At 45.3% G+C, this 27164-nt stretch overlaps 1 protein-coding gene across 1 annotated transcript in view; it reads left to right on the top strand.

Moving 5' to 3' along the window:
• Positions 1-2664: 2664 nt before the first annotated feature.
• The window catches only part of RAP2A (RAP2A, member of RAS oncogene family), a 28690-nt gene continuing 4190 nt past the window's right edge, over positions 2665-27164 (top strand). Inside the window, exon 1 of the mRNA XM_077297126.1 lies at positions 2665-3172. Within this exon, the coding sequence (XP_077153241.1) occupies positions 2859-3172 (314 nt within the window). The 5' untranslated portion in view covers positions 2665-2858. The remainder of the gene's footprint in view (positions 3173-27164) is intronic.

Genomic DNA, 27164 nt, shown 5'->3' with positions numbered 1-27164 from the left:
TAAAATAATCATATTTATTAGTGGGAGAGAATGAGAGGCCCCTACTCAACACCCGCAACTGTGTGTGGGTCAATTGGTGGTCGGACAGATTGATTACCTGCAGACCCGCCTGAGACCCCTTTTTAGACTGTTTTGCCTCGTTTCTTTTTTTGGTATTCTGCCGAGTATTAGCCTTGTGAAAAGAATCACTTGTGGAGGCCTTGTCATTTTCTACCTCCATACGATTTTTCTTTGTCTGTTGCATCTCTCCCCTATAAGATCGAGTGGAAGCCGACCTTGAGCGTGATTGGGATTCATTCCTATAATAGGAACGGGATCGTTCATTGGGATTCCTCCACTTATACATCTTATTTTGTTGTTTGTCTAGGACATCACGTTGGAATTTTTTCGCCTTAGTTTGCTGAATATCCTCTGCCCATTTTTGTGCTTCCTCTTGTATTTCAGAATTCAATTTTTTTAGAGCTTCCAATGACATCTCTTTTTTAATTGAGTTCTGTAATTCATCCATTTCTTTTTCTATATTGGACAGGGATTCAGTATTCATTTCTTTCAGTATCTCCATGAATTTTGCCTGTATGGGGCCCTGAAATTCCTGGTGGCAGCCCTAATCACAGTGCAAGCTCTTCCCCTGGGTCTCCTCACACTGTACCTGGCCGCTGCAGACACTGTGTAATGTATAGGGGCACAGTGCAAGTAGAGGAGCTCATCCAGTCTGGTTCTCTCTCATCCTCATCACACTGTACCACACTCCTCACACCGTACCTGGCCCTGTCTGCAGACACTGTGTAATTTATAGGAGCACAGTTCAGAGCTCTTCCCCTGGGTCTCCTCACATTGCACCTGGCCCTGTCTGCACAGACTGTAATGTATAGGGGCACAGTACAGCTATCTTCCCCTGGTTCTCCTCACATTGTACCTGGCCCTGTCTGCAGACACTGTGTAATATATAGGGGCACAGTGCAGAGCTCTGCCCTTTGGGTCTCCTCGCACTGTACATGGCCCCTGCAGACACAGTGTAATGTATGGAGGCACAGTGCAGAGCTCTTCCTTGGTTCTCCTCACACTGTACCTGGCCCCTGCCTGCAGACACTGTGTGTTGTATAGGAGCACAGTGCAGAGCTCTTCCTCTGGGTCTCCTCACACTGTGCCTGGCTCCTACCTGCAGACACTGTGTGTTGTATATGAGCACAGTGCAGAGCTCTTCCCCTGGTTCTCCTTGCACTGTTCTTGGCCCTGTCTGCAGACACTGTGTAATGTATGGGGGCACAGTGCAGAGCTCTTCCCCTGGTTCTCCTTGCACTGTACTTGGCCCTGTCTGCAGACACTGTGTAATGTATGGGGGCACAGTGCAGAGCTCTTCCTTGGTTCTCCTCACACTGTACCTGGCCCTTGCCTGCAGACACTCTGTGTTGTATAACAGTGCAGGTCTTCCCCTGGGTCCCCTCACACTGTACCTGGCCCCTGCAGACACTGTGTAATGTATAGGAGCACAGTGCAGAGCTCTTCCTCTGGGTCTCCTCACACTGTACCTGACCCTGTCTGCAAAGACTGTGTAATGTACAGTATAGGGGCACAGTACAGCTATCTTCCCCTGGTTCTCACATTGTACCTGGCCCTGTCTGCAGACACTGTGTAATATATAGGGGCACAGTGCAGAGCTCTTCTCTTTGGGTCTCCTCGCACTGTACATGGCCCCTGCAGACACAGTGTAATGTATGGGGGCACAGTGCAGAGCTCTTCCTTGGTTCTCACACTGTACCTGGCCCCTGCCTGCAGACACTGTGTGTTGTATAGGAGCACAGTGCAGAGCTCTTCCCCTGAGTCTCCTCACACTGTACCTGGCCCCTGCACTGTGTAATGTATGGGGGCACAGTACAGAGGTCTTCCCCTGGTTCTCCTCGCACTGTACCTGGCCCTGTCTGCAGACACTGTGTAATGTATAGCGGCACAGTACAGAGCTCTTCCCTTGGGTCTCCTCACACTGTACCTGGCCCCTGCCTGCAGACACTGTGTGTTGTATTGGAGCACAGTGCAGAGCTCTTCCCTGGTTCTCCTTGCACTGTACCTGGCCCCTGCAGACACTGTGTAATGTATGGGGGCACAGTACAGAGGTCTTCCCCTGGTTCTCCTCACACTATACCTGGCCCTGTCTTCAGACACTGTGTAATGTATAGCGGAACAGTACAGAGCTCTGCCCTTCGGTCTTCTCACACTGTACCTGGCCCCTGCAGACACTGTGTGTTGTATAGGAGCACAGTGCAGAGCTCACTCCTGGGTCTCCTCACACTGTACCTGGCCCTGCGCTCATTATTACCATGACTGTTGCACACAACTTGATTTCTTGACCCCTCAGCAACAGCAGCTACCCGGCTCTGTGCGGCGCTGTGACGTCAGGGGGCACGGCTAGATGTGATTGGATGGTGATATGACGCAGTGATTGGCTCTGGCTGCGGATGCCGATTATTCCCGTCTCATCAGCCCGTGAGGAGGAGGCGGTGATTGGTGCTGTCAGATGGCTCCTCCCCGTGTTCTGGAGGATAGACAGTTGCTATGGAAATAGACGTAGGAGCCAATAGTTATGTCTAGTGTGAGGTGACGCGCCGGGGGCGAGGCTTGGGAGCCTACAGAGGAGGGGTGTTGAGGCCGGCGCGATACGCCGGGGGCGGCTAGCGGATAAGCACCGCTCAGGGCACAGGAGGCGGTGGGGGCAGCTCTCCGGGTACCGGGCCAAGCAGCCCGGCCTCCTTCCCATGCCTCGGGAAGCCGCTGCAGAGGGGCGGCGGCGACGACGGAGGAGGAGGCGGAGAAGCGGCGAGGTGTGAGGAGCGGTGCATGCCGCCGGGGAGCGGAGGGGGGCGATGCGCGAGTATAAGGTGGTGGTCCTGGGGAGCGGCGGGGTCGGCAAGTCGGCTCTGACCGTGCAGTTCGTGACCGGAACGTTCATCGAGAAGTACGACCCGACCATTGAGGACTTCTATCGTAAGGAGATCGAGGTGGACTCGTCCCCCTCCGTGCTGGAGATCCTGGACACGGCCGGCACCGAGCAGTTCGCGTCTATGCGGGACCTGTACATCAAGAACGGGCAGGGCTTCATCCTGGTGTACAGCCTGGTGAACCAGCAGAGCTTCCAGGACATCAAGCCCATGAGGGACCAGATCATCCGCGTGAAAAGGTGGGCGCAGGGGACAGGGCGTGGTGTTCGCTGGGAGCACGGGGGGCTCTGCAGTCCCTCATCTCCATTGTATGGTCTGGGCCTGCACACAGACACGGCACTGTCGGCCTCGGGATCAGCCTTTGTCTCCAGCCCTCCCTGTAGTGATGATCAGCTGTGCGCAGCTCATCGCCCACACTGTGCTGCTATTTGCTATGTCAACATTTAAAGGGGTGTCTGTAACTAATGCTTAAAGGGAAGGTCAAGATATTTACCAAGATTGAGGCAGACTCTGCGTGATACTTCAGAGATCTCACATTGATCCTCTGCCACCTGTTTGGGCGCCTCGTCACCTTGCCGTGTCCTCATACCAGGTAGCCACACTGGTCACGTGACTAGTGTCTGATGTTATTGGGGGACACGGAGGTCTTCAGAAGGTAAGTATACTGCCCAGTGTTCTACTCCAAGCACATGACAATGATGGGCAACATTTGTTTTGGTCCCTAAAAATGTAAAGGGGAGCGCCCTCTGTAATCCAAGAATGGTGCAAGCCCGCCAGAGGCACTGGTACAGAGCTGGTGTCCATTCTGGCTCAGAGGTATTTGATCCCTTGCTGATTTTGTAAGTTTGCCCACTGACAAAGATATGAACAGTCTATAATTTTAAGGGTTGGTTAACATAGAATATCAAAAAATAAATTCCAGAAAATCGCCTTATATAAAATATATATGTTTCGTTGCATTTTGCAGTGAGAAATAAATATTTGATTCCTCTGGCAAACAAGACTTAATACTTGGTTGCAAAACCCTTGTTGGCAAGCACAGCAGTCCGACGTTTTTTGTAGTTGATGATGATGAGGTTTGTGCACGTCAGGAGGAATTCTGGTCCACTCCTCTGTGCATATCATCTCTGAATCATTAAGATTTTGAGTCTGTCGCTAGGCAACTCAGAGCTTCCAACTCCCTCCATAAGTTTTCTATGGGATTAAGGTCTGGAGATTGTAGGCCACTCCATGACCTTAATGTGCTTCATTTTGAGCCACTCCTCTGTTGCCTTGGCTGTATGTTTTGGTCATTGTCTTGCTGGAAGACCCAGCCACGACCCATTTTTAGTGTCCTGGCGAAGGGAAGGAGGTTGTCACTCAGGATTTTATGGTACATGGCTCCATCCATTCTCCCATTGATGCGGTGAAGTAGTCCTGTGCCCTCAGCAGAGAAACAACCTAAAACATAATTTTTTCCACCTCCATGCTTGACAGTGGGGATGGTGTTCTTTGGGTCATAGGCAAACATGTTGAGTTAATTCCACAGAGCTCAATTTTTGTCTCATCTGACCACAGCACCTTCCCCAATTCACTCACAGAATTAGCCAGGTGTTCATTGGCAAACTTCAGACGGGCCTGCACATGTGCCTTCTTCAGCAGTGGGACCTTGCGGGCACTGCAGGATTTTAAACGTTTACGGAGTAATTTCTTACCAATGGATTTCTTGGTGACTGTGGTCCCAGCTGCCTTGAGACCATTAACAAGTTCCCCCAGTGTAGTTTTCGGCTTCCTCATGATCAAGAATACCCCATGAGGTGAGGTTTTTTTCATGGTGCCCCAGATCGATGTCGATTGACAGTCATTTTGTAGTTCTTCCATTTTCTTACTATTGCACCAACAATTATCTCCTTCTCACCCAATGTCTGACTTATGGTTTTGCAGCTCATTCCAGCTTTGTGCAGATCTGTGATCTTGTCCCTGACCTCCTTGTAATGCTCTGTGGTCTTGCCTATGTTGTAGAGGTTAGAGTCTGACTGAGTGTGTGGACAGGAGTCTTTTATAAAGGTGACTATGTAAGACAGCTGTCTTTAATGCAGGTAACGAGTTGATTAGGAGCATCTAACTGGTCTGTAGGAGCCTGAACTCGATAATGGTTGGTAGGAGATCAAACACTTATTTCTCACTGCAAAATGCAAATTATATACACTGCTCAAAAAATAAAGGGAACACTTTAACAACGGAATATAACTCCAAGTAAATCAAACTTCTGAGAAATCAAACTGTCCACTTAGGAAGCAACACTGTTTGACAATCAATTTCACAAGCTGTTGTGCAAATGGAATAGACAACAGATGGAAATTGGCAATTATCAAGACACAATAAAGGAGTAGTTCTGTAGGTGGGGACCACATCTCAGTACCAATGCTTTCTGGATGACGTTTTGGTCACTTTTGAAAGTTGGTTGTGCTTTCACACTCGTGGTAGCATGAGACGGACTCTACAACCCACACAAGTGGCTCAGGTAGTGCAGCTCATCCAGGATGGCTCATCAATGTGAGCTGTGGCAAGAAGGTTTGCTGTGTCTGTCAGCGTAGTGTCCAGAGGCTGGAGGTGCTACCAGGAGACAGGCCAGTACACCAGGAGATGTGAAGGGGGCCGTAGGAGGGCAACAACCCAGCAGCAGGACGGCAACCTCAGCCTTTGGGCAAGGAGGAACAGGGGAAGCACTGCCAGAGCCCTGCAAAATGACCTCCATAAGGCCACAAATGTGCATGTGTCTGCACAAACGGTTAGAAACTGACTCCATGAGGATGATCTGAGTTCCTCACATCCACAGATGGAGATTGTGCGCTCAGTCTAACACTGTGCAGGACGCTTGGCGTTTGCCACATAACACCAGGATTGGCAAATTCGCCACTGGCACCCTGTGCTCTTCACCGATGAAAGCATCTGGTTGTTTGCCATTTTTTGCGGGACACAAAAGCATGATGGACCGGTCACAAACAAATTATGCAGAGTACACATTTTCACTTCCGGCACTGTATTTACACATTTAAGTCCTCGCTCTCGTCTGCGTTTAAAACGTCGCTCTGATGTTGATCCAGAAAAGTAGGGCGAGTGTCATGTTATCGTTGGACGGGACCTCCAGGGTCATCGTGTCCAACCCCCCCTGCTTAAGGCAGAATTCACTAAACCATCTCAGACAAATGTCTGTCCAGCCTCTGTTTGAAGACTTTCATTGAAGGAAAACTCGCCATCTTTCGTGGCAGCCTGTTCCACTCATTTATCACCCTCACTGTCAAAGTTTCTTTTTCCAATATCTAATCTGTATCTTCTCCCTTTCAGTTTCATTCCATTGCTTCTCGTTTCCATGTGCAAATGAGAATAAGGATAATCCCTCTGACATGCATATGCAATGCTTTTTTTTTTTTTCTCTGCAGCTATTAGTCTACAATCATTTACAGGACCTTTTTATAGTGTTCTATGCTACATAATGGTATTGTGAAAAAAACAGGTAAAGTCAGATTACCAAGCCTTCTGATGATTCCCATATAGCAGCCACCACCGTGCACGGATCTGGAGGAGCAGTCCAATGTAGCAGTAACGAAAAAGAGGCGTAATCCAGCAATAGGGTGTGGTGAACTAAAACATTTTTTTTTATTATTCCATACTTAAATTTTTCCAGATCTTGAAAAAGACTTGCGTTAAAATGCGTAGCTCTGTACACAGTGGTTGCGTGCCCGACAATTGACATATATGGATTGATTTTATTTTTTTTTCTAATCCAGATTCCAGCTGAGAAAAAAATTGCAGATGAGCACGAAATCGGTCAATAGTAGAGCAAAAATCTTTGTAGGTCCCTAGTCCGGTGTCAACATCCGTACCCGTGGCATCCGGACCAGGCTAATGCAAATCTCACTGTCGTCATGTATCTCCTGATAGGCCCCTGCGAGGCGGCATCGATGTCACGGCTCCGGAGCATTTGGACCAGAGTCCTAAAGTCGAGTTAGTTCGCTTTATGCAACATTTGGTCATAAATCCACTTAGGGTATGTTCACATCTTCGTAGGTTTTCAAGAGTTATCTCACTTTGAAAGCCATCTCCAAAAAGCACTCAAAAAACACTCCAAAGGAATGAATGTATGCATTTCTATGTAAAAATGACTTGCTGTTCATGTGTTCGGTATCTTAAGCGCCTTTTAGCCACTTCAGGTTTCCAAAGTTGACAAGCGGGTTAAAAACTTGAGCTGACCATTCTTCGGGCATTTTCCATTCTGAAGATGCTTTATACTTGACAATACAAGTTAATGGAATGGCTGAAAAGAAGCCCAGGTGTCTTTTTCAGAGTTGTGGAATATGGTGCCTAAATGCCTGTTAACTTATTCTGCAGGCTACTCCTATACCGGTTTGCTAGACCTGCAGCTAATGCACCGCTGTGAGCCACAATTCATGGTACTGCGAGCCACGCTCTTGAGCTACAGGTTGGGGACTCCTGCCTTAAATTCTACGGCTGTCATTAACCACCATTCTGTAGTCAGTGTGACTGGAGTTGGTTTTAGAAGGAACTCGTCCTGTGCTTTGCAGTTCTGGTCCTGTTGCTGATAGCATGGACTTGATTGATGGTGCCTAGAGGATTAGAGTACCCTAATGACAAGGTGCTGGTCCTCCAAGGACCCCTGCCTGCTGCTTCACTGCAGAAGGACAAGGAGTTAAACATGTACTGTAAACAATTTGTATTAGTCTTATGAGCCTTTTGTTTTCAGTAATGTGCACTGCAGATTAATTTATTACTAATCATTAGTGATGAGTGAATATACTCGGTACTCGAGATTTCCCGAGCACACTCGGGTGTCCTCCGAGTATTTGTAAGTACTCGTAGACTTAGTTTTCAGTGCCGCAGCTGAATGATTTACATCTGTTAGCCAGCATAAGTACATGCGGGGGTTGCCTGGTTGCTAGGGAATCCCCACATGTAATCAAGCTGGCTAACAGATGTAAATCATTCAGCTGTGGCAAGAAAAACTAAATCTCCGAGCACTAAAAAATACTCTGAGGACCCCCGAGCGTGCACGGGAAATCTCGAGTAACGAGTATATTCGCTCATCACTACTAATCATTTGTATGGTGATAACATATTCCAGAGAAGGCTAGAGTGAATGCACTCACATCTGTCAATATCCCCAGAAGACTCACAATATACATTCCCTGCTCCATATCCACACTCTCCAGGATCAATTTTATAGAATGCAAACCACTGTGTATGTGTGTAATATATACAAATGCTTCTCTCAAAATTAGAATATCATCATAAAGTTAATTTGAGTTCAGTACAAAAACCGAAACTCCTATTATATAGTCATTAAAAATAGAGTGATCTTTTTCAAGTGTTTATTTCTGTTAATGTTGATGATTATGGCTTACAGCCAATGAAAACCCAAAAGTCATTATCTCAGTAAATTAGAATAATTAACAAAAAATCGTTTAAAAAGGTCCTTTAGTCTGTTTCAGTAGGCTCCACAATCATAGGGAAGACTGCTGACTTGACATGTCAAGAGGGCAGTCATTTACATACTCCACAAGAAGGGTAAGCCACAAAAGGTTATTGCTAAAGATGCGGGATGTTCAGAGTGCTTTAGCCAAGCATATTAATGGAAAGTTGAGTGGAAGGAAAAAGTGTGGTAGAAAAAGGTGCACAAGCAACCGGGATAACTGCAGGCTTGAATGGATTAAGAAAAGGCCATTCAAAAATTTGGGGGAGATTCACAAGGAGTGGACTGTTGCTGGAGTCATTCCTTCAAGAGCCACCACACACAGACGTGTCCAGGACATGGGCTACAAGTCTCGCATTCCTTATGTCAAGCCACTCATGACCAATAGACAATGCCAGAAGCGTCTTACCTGGGTCAAGAAGAAAAAGAACTGGACGGTTTCTCAGTGGTCCAAGGTATTGCTTTCAGATGAAAGTAAATTTTGCATTTTGTTCGGAAATTAAGGTTTGAGTCTGTAGAAAGAGTGTAGCGGGACACTATTCAAGCTGCTTGAGGTCTAAATGTGAAGTTTTCACAATCTGTGATGGTTTGGGGAGCCATGTCATCTGCTGGTGTAAGTCCACTGTGTTTTATCAAGACCAAAGTCAGCGCAGCCATCTACCATGAAATTTTAGAGCACTTTGTGCTTCCCTCTGCCGACAAGCTTTTTGGAGATGGATATTTTATTCTCCAGCAGGACTAGACACCTGTCCACACTGCCAAAAGTACCAATACCTGGTTTAAAAACAACAGTATCATTGTGCTTGATTGGCCAGCAAACTCGCCTGACCTTAACCGTTTAGAGAATCTAAGGGGTTTTATCAAGAGGAAGATGAGACACCAGACCCAATAATGAAGACGAGCTGAAGGCTGCTATCAAAGCAACCTGGGCTTCCATAACACCTCAGCAGTGCCACAGGCTGATCGCCTCCATGCCACGCTGCATCGATGCAGTAATTGATGCAAAAGGAGCCTCGACCAAGTATTGAGTGCATGTACTGAACATACATTTCGGATGTTAAAATAATTTTTCAAGCTTGTTTTGTAAAGTATTCTAATTTACTGAGTTAATGACTCTTGTGTTTCCATTGGCTGTAAGCCATAATCATAAACAGAAATAAACACTTGAACTCACTCTTTGTAATGACTCTAATGAGTTTCACTTTTTGTATTGATGAACTGAAAGTAACTTTGATAATCTAATTTTGTGAGAAGCACTTGTATATTACACACATACTCAGAGGATGTGATGTGAACAGAGCGAAACATGAGAATAAATGCTGTGTAAACATGTACTATACTTTGAGAAAATATTGTTAGTTTTACATTATTGATGCATAATATACTACAGGCCATTGATCCATTTATGAAAATGAGTGGAAAGACTTTCATTTTACATAAACTACATTTGTAACTTGAAGATAATTGATTAGTAAAGCTCATGGGGCTAGTGATGGCCCTGGGTGATTTTATTTTTTGTCTTGTATGGCTACATCCACATGGCAGTATTTGTCAGTATTTCACATCACTATGTGTAAGCCAAAACCAAGAGGAGAACAATCGGAGAAGTATAATAGAGACACGTGCACCATTTCTGGATTTTTTGCCTCAATGCCTGGTTTTGGCTTACAAATACTGATGTGAAATACTAAATGTGTGAACATAGCCCATCCCTGTTTTGCCCTCAAGATAAGGTATCTTTACTCACAAAGTCTTTTGTACGTCATTCCATATGAAGGTACACTTAAGGTACCGTTACACTAAATGACTTACCAACGATCACGACCAGCGATACGACCTGGCCGTGATCGTTGGTAAGTCGTTGTGTGGTCGCTGGGGAGCTGTCACACAGACAGCTCTCTCCAGCGACCAAAGATCAGGGGAACGACTTCGGCATCGTTGAAACTGCCTTCAACGATGCCGAAGTCCCCCTGCAGCACCCGGGTAACCAGGATAAACATCGGGTTACTAAGTGCAGGGCCGCGTTTAGTAACCCGATATTTACCCTGGTTACCATTGTAAAAGTAAAAAACAAACAAAAAAAAAACACACTACATACTCACATTCTGATGTCTGTCACGTCCCCCGCCGGCGTCCACAGGGTTAAAACTGCTTTCGGCAAGAGCGCTGCTAATGCACGCGCTGCTGCCAAGAGCTTCCCTGCACTGAATGTGTCAGCGCCGGCAGTAACAGCGGTGACGTCACCGCTGTGCTCTGCTTTACGGCCGGCGCTGACAGTGCAGGGAAGCTCTCGGCAGGAGCGCTGCTTATGCACGCAGTTTTAACCCTGTGGACGCCGGGGGACGTGACAGACATCAGAATGTGAGTATGTACTGTTTTGTTTTTTTTACTTTTACAATGGTAACCAGGGTAAATATCGGGTTACTAAGCGCGGCCCTGCGCTTAGTAACCCGATATTTACCCTGGTTACAAGTGAACACATCGCTGGATCGGCGTCACACACGCCGATCCAGCGATGACAGCGGGTGATCAGCGACCAAAAAATGGTCCTGATCATTCCCCAACGATCCAGCAGGGGCCTGATCGTTGGTCGCTGTCACACATAACGAGATCGTTAGCGGGATCGTTGCTACGTCACCAAAAGCGTGACGTTGCAACGATATCGTTAACGATATCGTCATGTGTGACTCAGCCTTTAGGGTTTTTGGGGGGTTTTTTCATGCTCATGCTGAATTCAACTATAAGAAAAATTATGCTGAATGCAATTGTATACTGAGCAGTGGTTTCCTTACACTGGATGAATATTGCCAAGTTTTGTTCGACCATAATGAAGCAGGCTGGACTTTTCTCTGTAAAATAACACACCAGCAGGACTCCGTTGTAGTCATTGGGATGCTTGGGTTTCTATGTGCATCCAGTTTGCAACAGATTCATCCTCTGCATGGGTTTTATTTTGTGTATCTTGTGTCTTTGTAAAACCATTCTGGACTGGCCCATTTTGCCCTGTTCATGGCCAGGTGCATTTCCCTTGCAATATGGGATGCCATATTAGGCTAGTTTCACATTTGCGTTTAAAAACACAGCTTTTTAAATGCAAACGCAGGTGGTGAAAAAACGCATGTAAACGCGTGCAAACGCTGCGTTTTTTAGATGCATGCGTTTTCTCATGCGGTAAAAAAAAGCGGCGTTTTGACACGTTTACATGCGTTTTTTCCTGCGTTTGCGTTTTTGAAACGCTTGCTGAGAAGTGTGTGACAGCTGACAATCATCTATATCATCTAGAAAACCCACTATAAATAGAAATAGCTAGGGTTAGGATCCCTAGGGGTAGGGTTAGGATCAGGATCCCTAGGGGTAGGGTTAGGGTTAGGATCCCTAGGGTTAGGGTTTGGATCCCTTTATCACCTTGATGGGTTAGGGTACTGTCACACAGTCACACTTTGATCGCTACGACCGTACGATCCGTGACGTTCCAGCGATATCCATACGATATCGCTGTGTCTGACACGCAGCAGCGATCAGGGACCCTGCTGAGAATCGTACGTCGTAGCAGATCGTATGGAACTTTCTTTCGTCGCTGGATCTCCCGCTGACATCGCTGGATCGTTGTGTGTGACAGCGATCCAGCGATGTGTTCGCTTGTAACCAGGGTAAACATCGGGTAACTAAGCGCAGGGCCGCGCTTAGTAACCCGATGTTTACCCTGGTTACCAGCGTAAACGTAAAAAAAACAAACAGTACATACTTACATTCCGGTGTCTGTCCTCCGGCGTCTCAGCTTCTCTGCACTGTGAGCGCCGGCCAGCCAGAAAGCGAGCACAGCGGTGACGTCTGACGTCACCGCTGTGCTTTCCGGCCGCTGTGCTTACACAGTGCAGAGAAGCTGAGACGCCGGAGGACAGACACCGGAATGTGAGTATGTACTGTTTGGTTTTTTTACGTTTACGCTGGTAACCAGGGTAAACATCGGGTTACTAAGCGCGGCCCTGCGCTTAGTAACCCGATGTTTACCCTGGTTACCCGGGGACTTCGGCATCGCTCCAGCGCCGTGATTGCAACGTGTGACCGCAGTCTACGACGCTGGAGCGATAATCATACGATCGCTGCGACGTCACGGATCGTGCCGTCGCAGCGATCAAAATGGCACTGTGTGACGGTACCCTTAGGGTTAGGGTTTGGATCCCTTTATCACCTTGATGGTGGGGGGTGGCTTATCAGTGTGTATTATTGTTTTTTTTTCTATTAAAACGCATGTGTTTAAAACGCAACCAAACGCATGTGCTTAAAAACGCATGTGTTTACATAGACAGCAATACGTTTTTTTGGCGCAAAAAAAAGCCTCTAGAAATTACTACATGTTGCATTTCTGCAACAAGACGCATGCATAGAAAAGACGCATGCGTCGTCAAACGCGGCAAAACGCATACAAAAAAAGCATGCGTTTTTAATGTTAAATATAGAAAACAAACGCATGCGTTTTTTTGCGCTAAAACGCAGCGGCAAAAAACGCAAATGTGAAACCAGCCTTAGCTCCAGTTACAGGGCATAACAGCCTCCTGTCTGCAGAGCGGATCTGGGTCTAGAAGACCCATTAGTTCCTGCTCCCTCCCATCACTCCTACAATCAGGAGGCATTATGAGGCTAAGTTCACACTAGACATTTTTGCTGCTTTTTTTTTTTTCTGCAACAAAAACCTGTACTCTTGGCAGATAAGTAGCCATGTCAAAACTGCATGTTTTGATGCAGTTTTCAGTATCCCAAAGTTCAGCTTTGCTTCCAAGCACGAACACAGGTCACCAATACAAGACATATGTTCATGAAAAAATACACATAAAAGTGTAATTGCTGGGGGATGTGAATTGGTCTGGAATAATATACCTAAGACACTGGCAGTCCATTGAGTTTGTAGGACACTTTTTAACTTTCACACTTTGTTCAGCCATTGAGTTGCTCACACATTGTGCAATTGCACACCTTGGTCAGCCCACAGGCATTACTAATTTAATGAAACTGTACTAATCCACACTGCCGTCTCAGGTGACCAAGATAAGATGGTAAACCTGGATAAAATCACAAAAATAGATGGGTTTCATATACTGCTGTACTTGCTTTTTTTATTTTTTTTCATCATCCATTGCTTTCAATGGGTGAAAAATGCTGAAAGTGACATGCACTATGTCCAAAAAAACATAGAAAGCACAAGACACTGATGACAAAAAAAAATCAATGTGTGTGCATGAAATCTCGTGGGCTTTGCTGGTACTGTAAAATGGAGCTGAAAATTAGCATAAAGCATCAAAAACACCCAGTGTGAACTTAGCCTACGTGCTTCCTAAACTGTATACAGAGTACTCTGGTTTCCTCCCACACACCAAAGACATACTGATAGGGAATTTAGATTGTGAGCTCCAATGGGGACAGCGACGATAATGTCTCTAAAGCACGGTGGAATTAATGGTGCTATATGGGTATGTGCACACGCAGCAGATTGGCCGCTGCGAATTCGCAGCAGTTTTCCATGAGTTTACAGTACCATGTAAACCTATGGAAAACAAAATCCGCAGTGCACGCTGCGTTGTTTATTCCGCAGCATGTCAATTCTTTGTGCGGATTCTGCAGCGATTTACACCTGCTCCATAATAGGAATCCGCAGGTGGAATCCGCACAAAAAACGCAGTACATCCGCGGTAATTCCGCAGTAAATCCGCAGTGCGGATTTACCAAAATCCGTGTGGAAAAATCCGCACACGTTTCCACGACGTGTGCACATACCCTATAAGTGAGTAAAATAAAATTAAAAAATCTCTGTAATTCAGGTTCCCATCTCCGTGCAGCTGTTGACTCTGCAAGGATATTTTAAATTGTCACTGTTGAGTTACATGTGGATTGTACTGATGTTTTAAGTTATTAGATGCTCCACAAGTATGGTAGTTAAGGAACAAAAAGGCAGAGCATAATGTGTAAGGCCACCTTAACAGTTGCTCACAGTGGTTAAAGGCTACATTTATACATTCCAACTGCAGTTATTAAATGACGGCTTATTGCTTACATGGAAGCGGTCCTTAAAAGGAACCTGTCACCCCCAAAATGGCTGGTGAGGTAAGCTCACCGGCATCAGGGGCTTATCTACAGCAGTCTGGTCAAATGGGTGTCTCCGGCGCCTCCTATCTTCATTCCATGATGTCCTCTTCAGGTCTTTACGCCGCGGCTCTGGCGCAGGCGTACTTTGTCTGCCCTGTTCAGGGCAGAACAAAGTACTGCAGTGCGTAGGCGCCGGGCGCCTCTGACCTTTCCGCCGCGGCGTAAAGACCCGAAGAGGACGTAATGGAATGAAGATGGGAGGCGCCAGAGCGGACCGGAGACACCCATCCGACCTGACCACACCGGGACCGCCCCTGGGTGAGTATAATCTAATGTCTTTTTCTCCTCTTTCAGGTAAGGGTACTGTCACACAGTACCATTTTGATCGCTACGACGGTACGATTCGTGACGTTCTAGCGATATCGTTACGATATCGCAGTGTCTGACACGCAGCAGCGATCAGGGATCCTGCTGAGAATCGTACGTCGTAGCAGATCGTGTGGAACTTTCTTTCGTCGCTTGATCACCCGCTGACATCGCTGGATCGTTGTGTGTGACAGCGATCCAGCGATGTGTTCGCTTGTAACCAGGGTAAACATCGGGTAACTAAGCGCAGGGCCGCGCTTAGTAACCCGATGTTTACCGTGGTTACCAGCGTAAAAGTAAAAAAAAAACAAACAGTACATACTCACATTCCGGTGTCTGTCCCCGGCGTCTCAGCTTCTCTCCACTGTGTGAGCGTCTGCCAGCCGGAAAGCGAGCACAGCGGTGACGTCTGACGTCACCGCTGTGCTTGCCGGCTATGGCGCTTACACAGTGGAGAGAAGCAGAACGCCGGGGACAGACACCAGAATGTAAGTATGTACTGTTTGTTTTTTTTTACTTTTACGCTGGTAACCACGGTAAACATCGGGTTACTAAGCGCGGCCCTGCGCTTAGTTACCCGATGTTTACCCTGGTTACCGGGGACTTCGGCATCGCTCCAGCGCCGTGATTGCAACGTGTGACCGCAGTCTACGACGCTGGAGCGATAATCATACGATCGCTGCGACGTCACGGATCGTGCCGTCGTAGCGATCAAAATGGTACTGTGTGACAGTACCCTAACATCGGCGGCTTATCTACAGCATTACAGACTGCTGTAGATAAGCCCATGATGCCGGCGAGCTTACCTCACCAGCCATTTTGGGGGTGACAGGTTCCCTTTAATAGCCTGTTCAGGTAAGCCAACTAGTATTCTATGCACACAGTGTGATTTTTACAGCGATTCTTCTATGAGCATGTATTGTTTTTCGCAGCACATCTTATTTACACAGGGTGCTGCAAAAAACCTGATTTTCACTTAAAATTTCATGTGACCAATGAGCATTTCATTCATTTGTCATATGATTATCTTTTTTTTTGTGATTTGTGATTTTTTTTTAAAAAAAAAAAAAATCAAACCTACACATATTTGGTATCACCACGTTCAGAATCGCCCGATCTATCAATATAAAAAAAGCATTAACCTGATCGCTAAACGGCGTAGCGAGAAAAAAAATTGAAACGCCAGAATTATGTTTTTTTGGTCTCCGCGAGATTGCATTAAAATGTAACAACGGGTGATCAAAAGAACATATCTGCACCAAAATGATATCATTAAAAACGCCAGCTCTGCATGCAAAAAATAAGCCCTCACCTGACCCCAGATACGAAAAATGGAGACGCTACAGGTATTGGAAAACTGCGCAACTTTTTTTTTTAGCAAAGTTTGGAATTTTGTTTTTACCACTACCAGATAAAACGTAACCTAGACATGTTTGGCGTCTATGAACTCATAATGGCCTGGAGAATCAAAATGACAGGTCAGTTTTAGCATTTAGTGAACCTAGCAAAAAAGCCAAACAAAAAACAACTGTGGGATTGCACTTTTTTGCAATTTCACCGAATTTGTAATTTTTCCTGTTGTCTAGTACACGACATGCTAAAACCAATGATGTCGTTGAAAAGTGCAACTTGTCCCGCAAAAAACAAGCCCTCACATGGCCAAATTGACTGAAAAATAAAAAGTTATGGCTCTGGGAAGGAGGGGAGTGAAAAACGAGAACGGAAAAGGGCAAGGTCGTGAAGGGGAAAAAGACTGGAAATCTTAGACTTTGCCAATTATGGAGGGGCCATGGAGGTTTATGGGATCTTGCAAAGCATGCTGGGATGCCACAGTCCTGGTGTTACGGACCATACTTGATCGAGACCATTTGGTCGAAACGTATGATGGCGGAATAAAGTTTTTTCCAATCTTTCACCTGGACTGGATGCTGTACCATATTTTATTTTGGAGTAACTACATCCAATTGGGTCCGTGGACTTGGAGCTTGCATCTTTTTTTCTGATGTGCTTTCAGCTGTCTTTTTTTTTCTCAGACTTGATAAAGTCTGATCCTTCTGGCTTGCATTAGGAAATGGCCAATTTTTGCTAATTAACAGGAGGCAGATTATTCTACTAAAGGGAATGTATTGTCAGAAAATCACAAATTGAGGCAACTTTTTTTGCTGCATAAATTAAATAAGTTTTTACTTTTTCCTATCACAATCTTTATTAAACAAAATTAGTAGTAACATTTTCACACTGACCATTGGGTCTATTTTGGACTCGTATAACCGGGGAAAGGGCAGAAACAAAATGACAAATAACACCTTTATACATATCTGATAACCGGATCCAGCATTCACAATAGGTCTTCTCTAAGCTTTCTCTCCATTCACCTTGACCTTTTTACATGAAAGATGGGGTCTGAGTCTGGTCATTGCTGCTAATGTGGATTTCATGAAACGACAAGCTTAGTTTTTAAAAAAAAGAGGGGACAGTTATTTATTTTTTTTAATGAAGATTGTGATATGAGGAAAAGAAAAAAGGTTTTCATGGTAAATGTAATTTTAAGCGATAGGTAATTTTCTGACTAAACATTTCCTTTTAATAAGACAGCCATAGTCAGGTGATAGATCCTCTTTAAGAATCCCTACTTTAGAGCTTTAACCAACTTGCAATAGTCTAGGGTCACACCACTGTATTTTCTCTCATCTGAGTGAATCGGGCTGATTATGCTAATCACATTCTGATCAAAGTTCAGTGTGATCTGATTTTCTCAAATGTGGAGAAGTTGGACTGACGAAGGGCAGTACTTCGAAACAGTGGCCGCAAATTGAGATTCTGGTTTGGCTTTTATCCTAAGTCATGTGCCAAGTCTCGTTAAAGGGTCGACATTGACTGTTAGAATTGCTACTTCCAATAGGTGGCACTATAGTTCTAGTCCTCTTTCTCTCTGAAGAGACAATTTGCATATTTTTCAGAGGAGCATTGCGGCTTTAAGTCTCCTCACCTCGACATGCTTAACATGTCACTCTCCGAAAGGAGAAACGATACTTCTTGGATCCCGAGAAGATGGAACAAAACATTTCTTCATCTTCTCCGTTCTGTCAGTCCATGAAAATTGCACGACATCAGTGTGGTCTGATGTTTTCCACTGATTCATTGAATATCAGATACAAATTGTGCATTTTTTTTCTCCTTGAACATACTTTTGTGCATGGCCCCATAGTATAATATTTATAGAAAGGAAAGGTGAAAGTCAGCTCACCAGATCTGGCAGTACTTGTAGTGGCAAAAGGCAATCACCAGATGAAGACACCCAGGTCAGAACATGTTGCGTTTGACCACAGGTCAGCACAGCGTCAAGACTCATTCGGAGGCATCCGCATACATCCGCATGGCCTGCGTACCCAATGTTAAAGATAGGGTAGGTAGAGCTGAAAGAAGAGGTGCGGCAGTGGTCGGGGCTTCACTGATGAAAAAGGCTTTCGTCCACAGCCCTGCCGAACGCTAGTGTGAAGCTAGCCTTACTCCAGCAGTAAAAAAAGAACCAAACCACATGTAAGTCATAAAAAAAACCAACCTGTTACAGTTGAATTAAAACCAGGCGAGCCATGAAAAATGAAGCAAACTACAGTAGCTTACAAAAGTATTCACCCCTCTTAGCATTTTTTGTTTTGCTTCCTCCAGAGCCTGAATTTTTTTTTTTTGAGGGTTTGCATCAATTCATGTAAATAACGTCCCTACAACTGTGAACATTTTGGGTTTTTTTATTGTGAAGCAAACAACAAATAGGACAAAATAACTGAAAACTTTAGTGTGCGTAACTATATACCCCCCTAAAGTCAGTACTTTGTAGAGCCTCCTTTTGCAGCAATCACAGCTGCAAGTTGCTTTTGGATATGTCTCTGAGCTTTCCACATCTTGCCACTGGGATTTTTGCCCAATCCTCAAGGCAAAACTGCTCCAGCTCTTTCAAGTTAGATGGTTTCCTGCTGGGAACCGCAATCTTCCAGTCTGACCACAGATTCTCAATTGGATTAAGGTCTGGGCTTTGACTAGGCCACTAGAAAACATTTACACGTTTCCCCTTAAAACACGAGTGTTGCTTTGGGTCATTGTCTTGTTGGCAGGTGAACCTCTGCCCCAATCTCAATTCATTGACAGACTGAGACAAGTTTTACTCAAGAATATTTCTGTATTTCGCACCATCCATCTTGCCCTTGACTCAAACCAATTACCACCTCCCTGCTGCCGAAAAACATCCCAACAATGATTCTGCCACCACCATGCTTGGCTATGGGGAGGATATTGTTGTGGTGATGAGCTGTGTTGGTTTGGCTCCAAGCATAGCATTTATTTTGGTGGACAAAATGTTCAATTTTGTTCTCTTCTGACCACAACACCTTTCTCCATAAATTTACGGAAACTGCCACATGTCTTTTGTCAAAGTCAAAATCGGCCTTATAATTTTTGTAAGTAAAGGCTTTTTTCTCTTCGCCACGACAGCACCCACTTGAGAGAGGGGATCCGCCCCTAGGAACAGGAAGCCCTATGGAGAGATAAAAGGGGCGGTCCCCCTCGCTCCCACAGTTGGTTTCCTGTTCCTACTGGAGACGCATGGAGAGAAGAGGATGCCCAGCCTGGATGCCGCTTGCGCAGTTTACCTTAACGGGACAGCAAGGGCTCCAGAGCTGGAAGCAGCGTCGGGGGTCCTAATGCAACTTCCCCCCTCTGCTGGCAGGTACCGTGAGGCCAGGTCCAGGGAGTCGCCTGGCTCACGGAGATCCATCCGGCTGACCTGCGGGGATTAAAACGCTGGAGGTAGGAGATCCTGCGACGCCATCTCCGGTGGTGTGCAGGCAGCGTGCAGCCCAGTATATTTTCCCACGGATGTGTTGCCGCAAACTTCCGGGGTGATGCAGGAGGAGGGAGAGATGCGAACTCTGCTTCAGGAAAATGGCCGCCGCGATCTCCATCTGCGCACGCGCGGCATCCCGCGGCCATTTTCCTGAAGCCGCGGCCAGCAGAGCGCCGCTTCTGCGCACGCGCGGCCAAAGGAAGATGGCCGCCCCCACCGATCACCAATGAAATAGTGCACATCTCGCTCTTTCCACTCCCCTGTGCAGTGGATTCGGGACCTTGGACATGCGCACACCACTACGCCACCAACGGAAAACTAAGCAAGATCTGGGGGGAAGATACCACGTCCTTTTGACCAGACCAGCCTGATTGACAGGCGAAAACGGCTACTTTGGTAACATATTTTGGCAGCATAGGTGGGGAATCGGGGTCCACAAAATACACTATTGTAATGCACAGCTCAGGCCCTATTTAACAGTATTTTTATCTCATACTGAAAAAACGATGACAGGTGCCCTTTAATAAAAGAAAGGACTTTAAAAACCAGGACCGCTGGGCTAATAGAGACTCCAAACACAGGAGCATTTTTTGGGAAGCGGCCATTTAAATCTGAAGATAAACCCCGTTAGGACATATCTACCCATTGGTGGTAGATTTCATTTGTCATGTCATCTTTCTCTACACAATGGCTGGCAATAACTTCCAATTCTTGGGCAACTAGCCTCATAACTACTGGTCTAAAGTTAAAATTTGACCGAGTCCCTCCGGACTCATTCTTTGACTTCCTAAGGCTACGTTCACACGATCCTTTTTTCACTGCGGATTTTTCAGGTCCTTTTTCGGGAAAATCCGCAGTGAAAAACGGCGGTGCTTCTCTCTGCGGTTTTGTGTCCTTTTTCTACTGCGGATTCCACTGCGGGTTTCCAACTGCAGTTTCCTATTGGTGCTGTTGGAAACCCACAGCGGAATCCGCAGAAAGAATTGACATGGTACTTCTTTTTTCTGCAGGCAAATCCGCGCGGATTTGCCGGCGAAAAAAAGGATCGTCGGCACAGCGGTTTTTGTTTTCCATAGGGTAACATTGTACTGTACCCTGCATGGAAAACTGCTGCGGATCCGCAGCTGCAATTCCGCTGCGGATCCGCAGCAAAAACCGCATCGTGTGAACATAGCCTAAAGGTCTCAATCACAACAAGAGGCCTTAGAGCAGGAAATAATAAATCTATCTAAAGGGGTGTTAGTGGAAGTTCCTTTTCATCAAAAAGGAAACGGATTTTATTCCCCTTGTTTTTTATTCCAAAACCAGACAGGTCATTCAGAACGATAATTAACCTTAAGAGACTAAACGTCTTCTTAGAAAATCAAACTTTTAAAATTGGAGTCTATCCGGTCAACTATAAATTTTCTGTTTCCCCATTGCTTTATGGCAGTACTTGACCTTAAAGATAATAATAATAATAATAATAATAATTTTTATTTATATAGCGCCAACATATTCCGCAGCGCTTTACAACTTATATGTCACGATTCTCACCGTGACTATCACCAGTTGTCACGATCCCTTAGCCGTGGCTAGCAGTTTGTCACGAAATCCACAGGGATTCCTGACCACTGCCACCAATAGGTCATGGATCGGGGTGACTTTAGACCAGCAGACGGCTATCACATGTGCAGGGGGCTTATCCTAGTTATTCCTCCACTGCCACAATGTGATGAAAAGAACACACACAATGCTATTGACCTCTTAGTTTACAGCAGGGGCTTATTTTAGGTATCCCACTGCTCTTCAATATACCATGAACTGCAGGGATTTGAGTATCCCGCTTACAGTTCCACTTAACACTTGCAGCTCTCTGGCGCCCCCTTACTCTCAGGTCAGATTAGGTACTGCACCTAGGGTAATTAGTCGCCAGAAAGGCTGCCTGCTATGTACTGGCTATTGGGCGCGCTGCAGCGACGCGAAAACTACTCCCACTCAGGCAGGAACAATACAGGTCCTTCTCAAAAAATTAGCATATAGTGTTAAATTTCATTATTTACCATAATGTAATGATTACAATTAAACTTTCATATATTATAGATTCATTATCCACCAACTGAAATTTGTCAGGTCTTTTATTGTTTTAATACTGATGATTTTGGCATACAACTCCTGATAACCCAAAAAACCTGTCTCAATAAATTAGCATATTTCACCCGACCAATCAAATAAAAGTGTTTTTTAATACCAAACAAAAAACCCATCAAATAATAATGTTCAGTTATGCACTCAATACTTGGTCGGGAATCCTTTGGCAGAAATGACTGCTTCAATGCGGCGTGGCATGGAGGCAATCAGCCTGTGACACTGCTGAGATGTTATGGAGGCCCAGGATGCTTCAATAGCGGCCTTAAGCTCATCCAGAGTGTTGGGTCTTGCGTCTCTCAACTTTCTCTTCACAATATCCCACAGATTCTCTATGGGGTTCAGGTCAGGAGAGTTGGCAGGCCAATTGAGCACAGTAATACCATGGTCAGTAAACCATTTACCAGTGGTTTTGGCACTGTGAGCAGGTGCCAGGTCGTGCTGAAAAATGAAATCTTCATCTCCATAAAGCATTTCAGCCGATGGAAGCATGAAGTGCTCCAAAATCTCCTGATAGCTAGCTGCATTGACCCTGCCCTTGATGAAACACAGTGGACCTACACCAGCAGCTGACATGGCACCCCACACCATCACTGACTGTGGGTACTTGACACTGGACTTCAGGCATTTTGGCATTTCCTTTTCCCCAGTCTTCCTCCAGACTCTGGCACCTTGATTTCCGAATGACATGCAAAATTTGCTTTCATCAGAAAAAAGTACTTGGGACCACTTAGCAACAGTCCAGTGCTGCTTCTCTGTAGCCCAGGTCAGGCGCTTCTGCCGCTGTTTATGGTTCAAAAGTGGCTTTACCTGGGGAATGCGGCACCTGTAGCCCATTTCCTGCACACGCCTGTGCACGGTGGCTCTGGATGTTTCCACACCAGACTCAGTCCACTGCTTCCTCAGATTCCCCAAGGTCTGGAATCGGTCCTTCTCCACAGTCTTCCTCAGGGTCCGGTCACCTCTTCTCGTTGTACAGCGTTTTCTGCCACATTGTTTCCTTCCAACAGACTTACCATTGAGGTGCCTTGATACAGCACTCTGGGAACAGCCTATTTGTTGAGAAATTTCTTTCTGGGTCTTACCCTCTTGCTTGAGGGTGTCAATGATGGCCTTCTTGACATCTGTCAGGTCGCTAGTCTTACCCATGATGGGGGTTTTGAGTAATGAACCAGGCAGGGAGTTTTTAAAAGCCTCAGGTATCTTTTGCATGTGTTTAGAGTTAATTAGTTGATTCAGAAGATTAGGGTAATAGGTCATTTAGAGAACCTTTTCTTGATATGCTAATTTATTGAGACAGGTTTTTTGGGTTATCAGGAGTTGTATGCCAAAATCATCAGTATTAAAACAATAAAAGACCTGACAAATTTCAGTTGGTGGATAATGAATCTATAATATATGAAAGTTTAATTGTAATCATTACATTATGGTAAATAATGAAATTTAACACTATATGCTAATTTTTTGAGAAGGACCTGTAATTATCAAGCCGCAGTCGCTACAGTGACCCCCCAAAAGCCGGCACACGGTAAGCTGCCACCAGCTCCGATTAAACGGGTCCGGAGCTAACCCAAAACAGTAGCGTAATTCCCCTTCCAGAGACTTAGGGTACGTTTTTAGAGCAGGGAGAAAGGACTGGCATGAAATAATATACCCCACAGAAGGTAGGCAGTGCTTTTTATAAAAATATTTTACAAAGATGTTACAAATGAGACAATTGCAAATATGTACAAGGTAATTATGAAAATAAAAGGATTAAAGGAAGAAAAGATAACTCACATGTTCTTAGTTCATATCAGTTCAGGCAAACACCATGCTAGGGGGAGGGGCTCCCAAAAATCCCAATGCATGAGGTACAGCTCTTCAGGTCAGACCCACATGTTCTTCCAGCAACAGACTGCGTATTACCATCTTCCAGTCTTCATTGAACATCAACAATATCTGCGGGTGGCAGTTATAATGAAAGGTCAAATAAGGCATTATCAATATACAGCAATGCCCTTTGGACTGTCGATGGCTCTGAGAGTCTTCACAAAATTAATGTCAAAAGTAATGTCATTTTTGAGGTTAAAAGACACCCTCATAATACCATATTTAGATGACCTTTTGATAGTGGGGAATTCCCCCTCTCAATGCCATCAACGTCTATTTGATACAGTTTCGTCCCTGCAGGAATTGGGGTGGTTAGTAAATTGGGAAAAATCCAGATTGTCCCCCACAACTCGACAAACATTTCTAGGACTTATTTTAGATTCCATAAATCAGAGGTGCTTCCTTCCAGATTCTAAACAATCAGCAATTCTAAACAAAGTTCAATCAGTGATTAATAACCCCTTAATTTTCCCTAAGAGAAGGTATGTCCCTTCTTGGTTCTTTCACGTCATGCATTCCGGCTGTCCAGTGGGCTCAATTCCATACTAGGAAGTTACAGTATACAATTCTAAAAGAAGAAGAAAGATTAGAGGGTCAATTAGATGGTCGGTTATCCTTACCAACAGACGTGTTACAATATCTGTCCTGGTGGTTAGATCTGAATCATCTTACCAGTGGGGTCCCCTGGGTGGTTAATCCTTTGAAAACGATCTTCACTGATGCCAGTCCTAGTGGTTGGGGAGCACACTTAGGAGATCAAATAGTTCAGGGTCTGTGGTCTCTTAGAGAATCAAACGATTCTTCTAATGAAAAAGAACTAAAGGCTATCTATCATGCCATATGTAAATTCCTTCCGCAGCTACACGGAACGCATACAAGAGTTTTTTCTGACAACATGACAGCGGTCGCATACATAATCATCAAGGGGGAACAAGATCAGAAGCTCTCATGTCTATAGCCGGCGACATTCTAACCATAGCAGAAGAACACCTTCTATCCTTATCAGCACTGCATGTCAGAGGAGTCGACAATTCAAAAGCAGATTTCCTCTGCCGTCACACCCTCCACCAAGGAGAGTGGGTTCTCAGTCGTATCTTCTTAATGATAACCAAAAGATGGGGCACTCCTGAGATAGACCTTTTTGCGACAAAAGACAACAAGCAAGTCAAAAAGTTCGCTTCATTGTTCCGGTCCGACAATCCCAATATCTTCGATGCCCTGCAAGTCCCATGGACATTCCGGAAAGCATATGCCTTTCCTCCGTTGATACTTCTACCAACCGTGATCAGGAAGATAAGGGAGGACAGAGCAAACGTGATCTTAATAGCTCCGTTTTGGCCCAAGAGACCATGATTTTCCTGGCTGAGAGCCATGTCAATCTCAGACCCATGGATTCTCCCGGAGGATCAGGATCTTCTCTTCCAGGGCCCCTTCAACCACCCTCATGTGAAGGGCCTACGGTTCACAGCCTGGAATTTGAGAGGCAGCTGCTAAAACTAAGAGGCTTTTCAAACAAAGTAATTGACACTCTTCTACTAAGTAGAAAAAAATCCACCACATCTATTTATGTAAGAGTGTGGAAAAAATTTCTAAGCCTCTACCCGACAGCCCTGTCAAACGAAATTCACATTCCTATGATTTTAGAATTTCTTCAAAAAGGGCGCGATTTAGGTCTGTCAGTCAGTACCTTAAAAGTACACATTTCTGCTCTTGGAGCTTTATATAGTCACGATATTGCAGGCAACAAGTGGGTAGCCAGATTTGTTGCAGCATGCCAAAGGTCAGAGACAGTTCAAATTCCCCACGTACCACCTTGGGATGTTAATTTAGTCCTCGAAGCTCTGACAGGGTACCCTTTTGAGCCACTACATTCAGCTCACATAAAAAAAGTCTCCATCAAGACAGCTCTTCTTGTCACCTTAGTATCGGCAAGAAGGGTAAGTGACATACAGGCATTATCAATAGATCCTCCTTTTCTGTCAATATTTCCAGATAGAGTTGTCCTAAAAACGGACCCTTCCTACTTACCCAAAGTATGCACTAAATTTCATAGATCACAAGAAATTTTCCTTCCTTCCTTCTATGATAACCCTACAAATCAGGAAGAACAAAAATACCATACATTAGATGTGAGGAGGGCCATAATAGCCTATTTAGATAGAACTAGCGCCTGGAGGAAGAGCAGGGCTCTCTTTGTTTCCTTCCAGGGTCGTAGAAAAGGAGCTGGAATCACGAAAGGTACTTTATCTCGGTGGATTCGAGATGCAATATGTCTGGCCTATTCATCTAAAGGGGAGAGCCCGCCTGAGACCATAAAAGCACATTCCACCCGGGCGATAGCATCATCCTGGGCTGAACAAGCGGAGGTTCCAATAGAACTAATATGTAAGGCCGCAACCTGGTCTTCTCCTACTACCTTCTATAATCACTATAGATTGGATTTATCTACTTCATCTGACCTGTCTTTCGGTAGATCAGTTCTTAACACGGTGATCCCTCCCAAATGACTATCTCTGTAAGTCTCTCAAGTGGGTGCTGTCGTGGCGAAGAGAAAACACTGGATTTCTTACCGGTAATGCTTTTTTATAGAGCCACGATAGCACGCCTTCACTTCCCTCCCTAATAAGCTAATTTTGTATATGAGCATGGTTAAGGGTGATTGGTTCTTGTAGTTAGCCATACTTAATAAGTAATGATAAATGATATCGAATTGCCCACTAAATCTGGTGGGCGGTTCCTCGCAATCTCTGTAACCCAACTGTAGGAGCGAGGGGGACCGCCCCTTCTATCTCCATAGGGTTTCCTGTTCCTAGGGGCGGATCCCCTCTCTCAAGTGGGTGCTGTCGTGGCTCTATAAAAGAGCATTACCGGTAAGTAATCCGGTGTTTTCTGGCCACTCTTCCATAAAGGACAACTCTGTGGAGTGTACAGCTTATTGTGGTCATATGGACAGATACTTCAGTCTCTTTTTGGGAACTCTGCAGCTCCTTCAGGGTTACGTTTGGTCTCTTTGCTGCTTCTCTGATTAATGCCCTCCATGCCCGGGATGTGAGTTTTGGTGGGGTTTGTTGTGGTACCATATTCTTTCCATTTGGTGCTCCAGGGATCATCAGAGATTGGGATATTTTTATTTTTTTTATAATCCAACCCTGACTTCTCAACAACTTGTCCCTGAATTGTTTGGAGATCTCCTTGGTCTTCTTGGTGTTGGTTGGTTAATGATGCTTCTTGCTCAAAGAAGTTGTCCACTACTTGGATAACTTCTCATACCCCACACTTGCCTCCGATTTAAAATAAAGCTTATACTCTCCTCCCGTGCTGGCGCAGTTCCTGCATTGGCTGCACTCGCTTTCCCCGAGGCTCCCGTGCAGTTGTCACACATGACCCTTGGCGTCCAATCGGTGCTGGCAATACTGTCCTCACCTCTTGTCGATTTGAACATGAAGTAGAAGTTAGAGAGCAGCTGCAGCCCAGA

The sequence above is a fragment of the Ranitomeya variabilis genome, chromosome 3 (assembly GCF_051348905.1).
Source record: "Ranitomeya variabilis isolate aRanVar5 chromosome 3, aRanVar5.hap1, whole genome shotgun sequence".
NCBI lineage: Eukaryota > Metazoa > Chordata > Amphibia > Anura > Dendrobatidae > Ranitomeya > Ranitomeya variabilis.
Note: the sequence above shows the minus strand (reverse complement) of the source record. Positions and strands in the feature narration are given on the sequence as shown.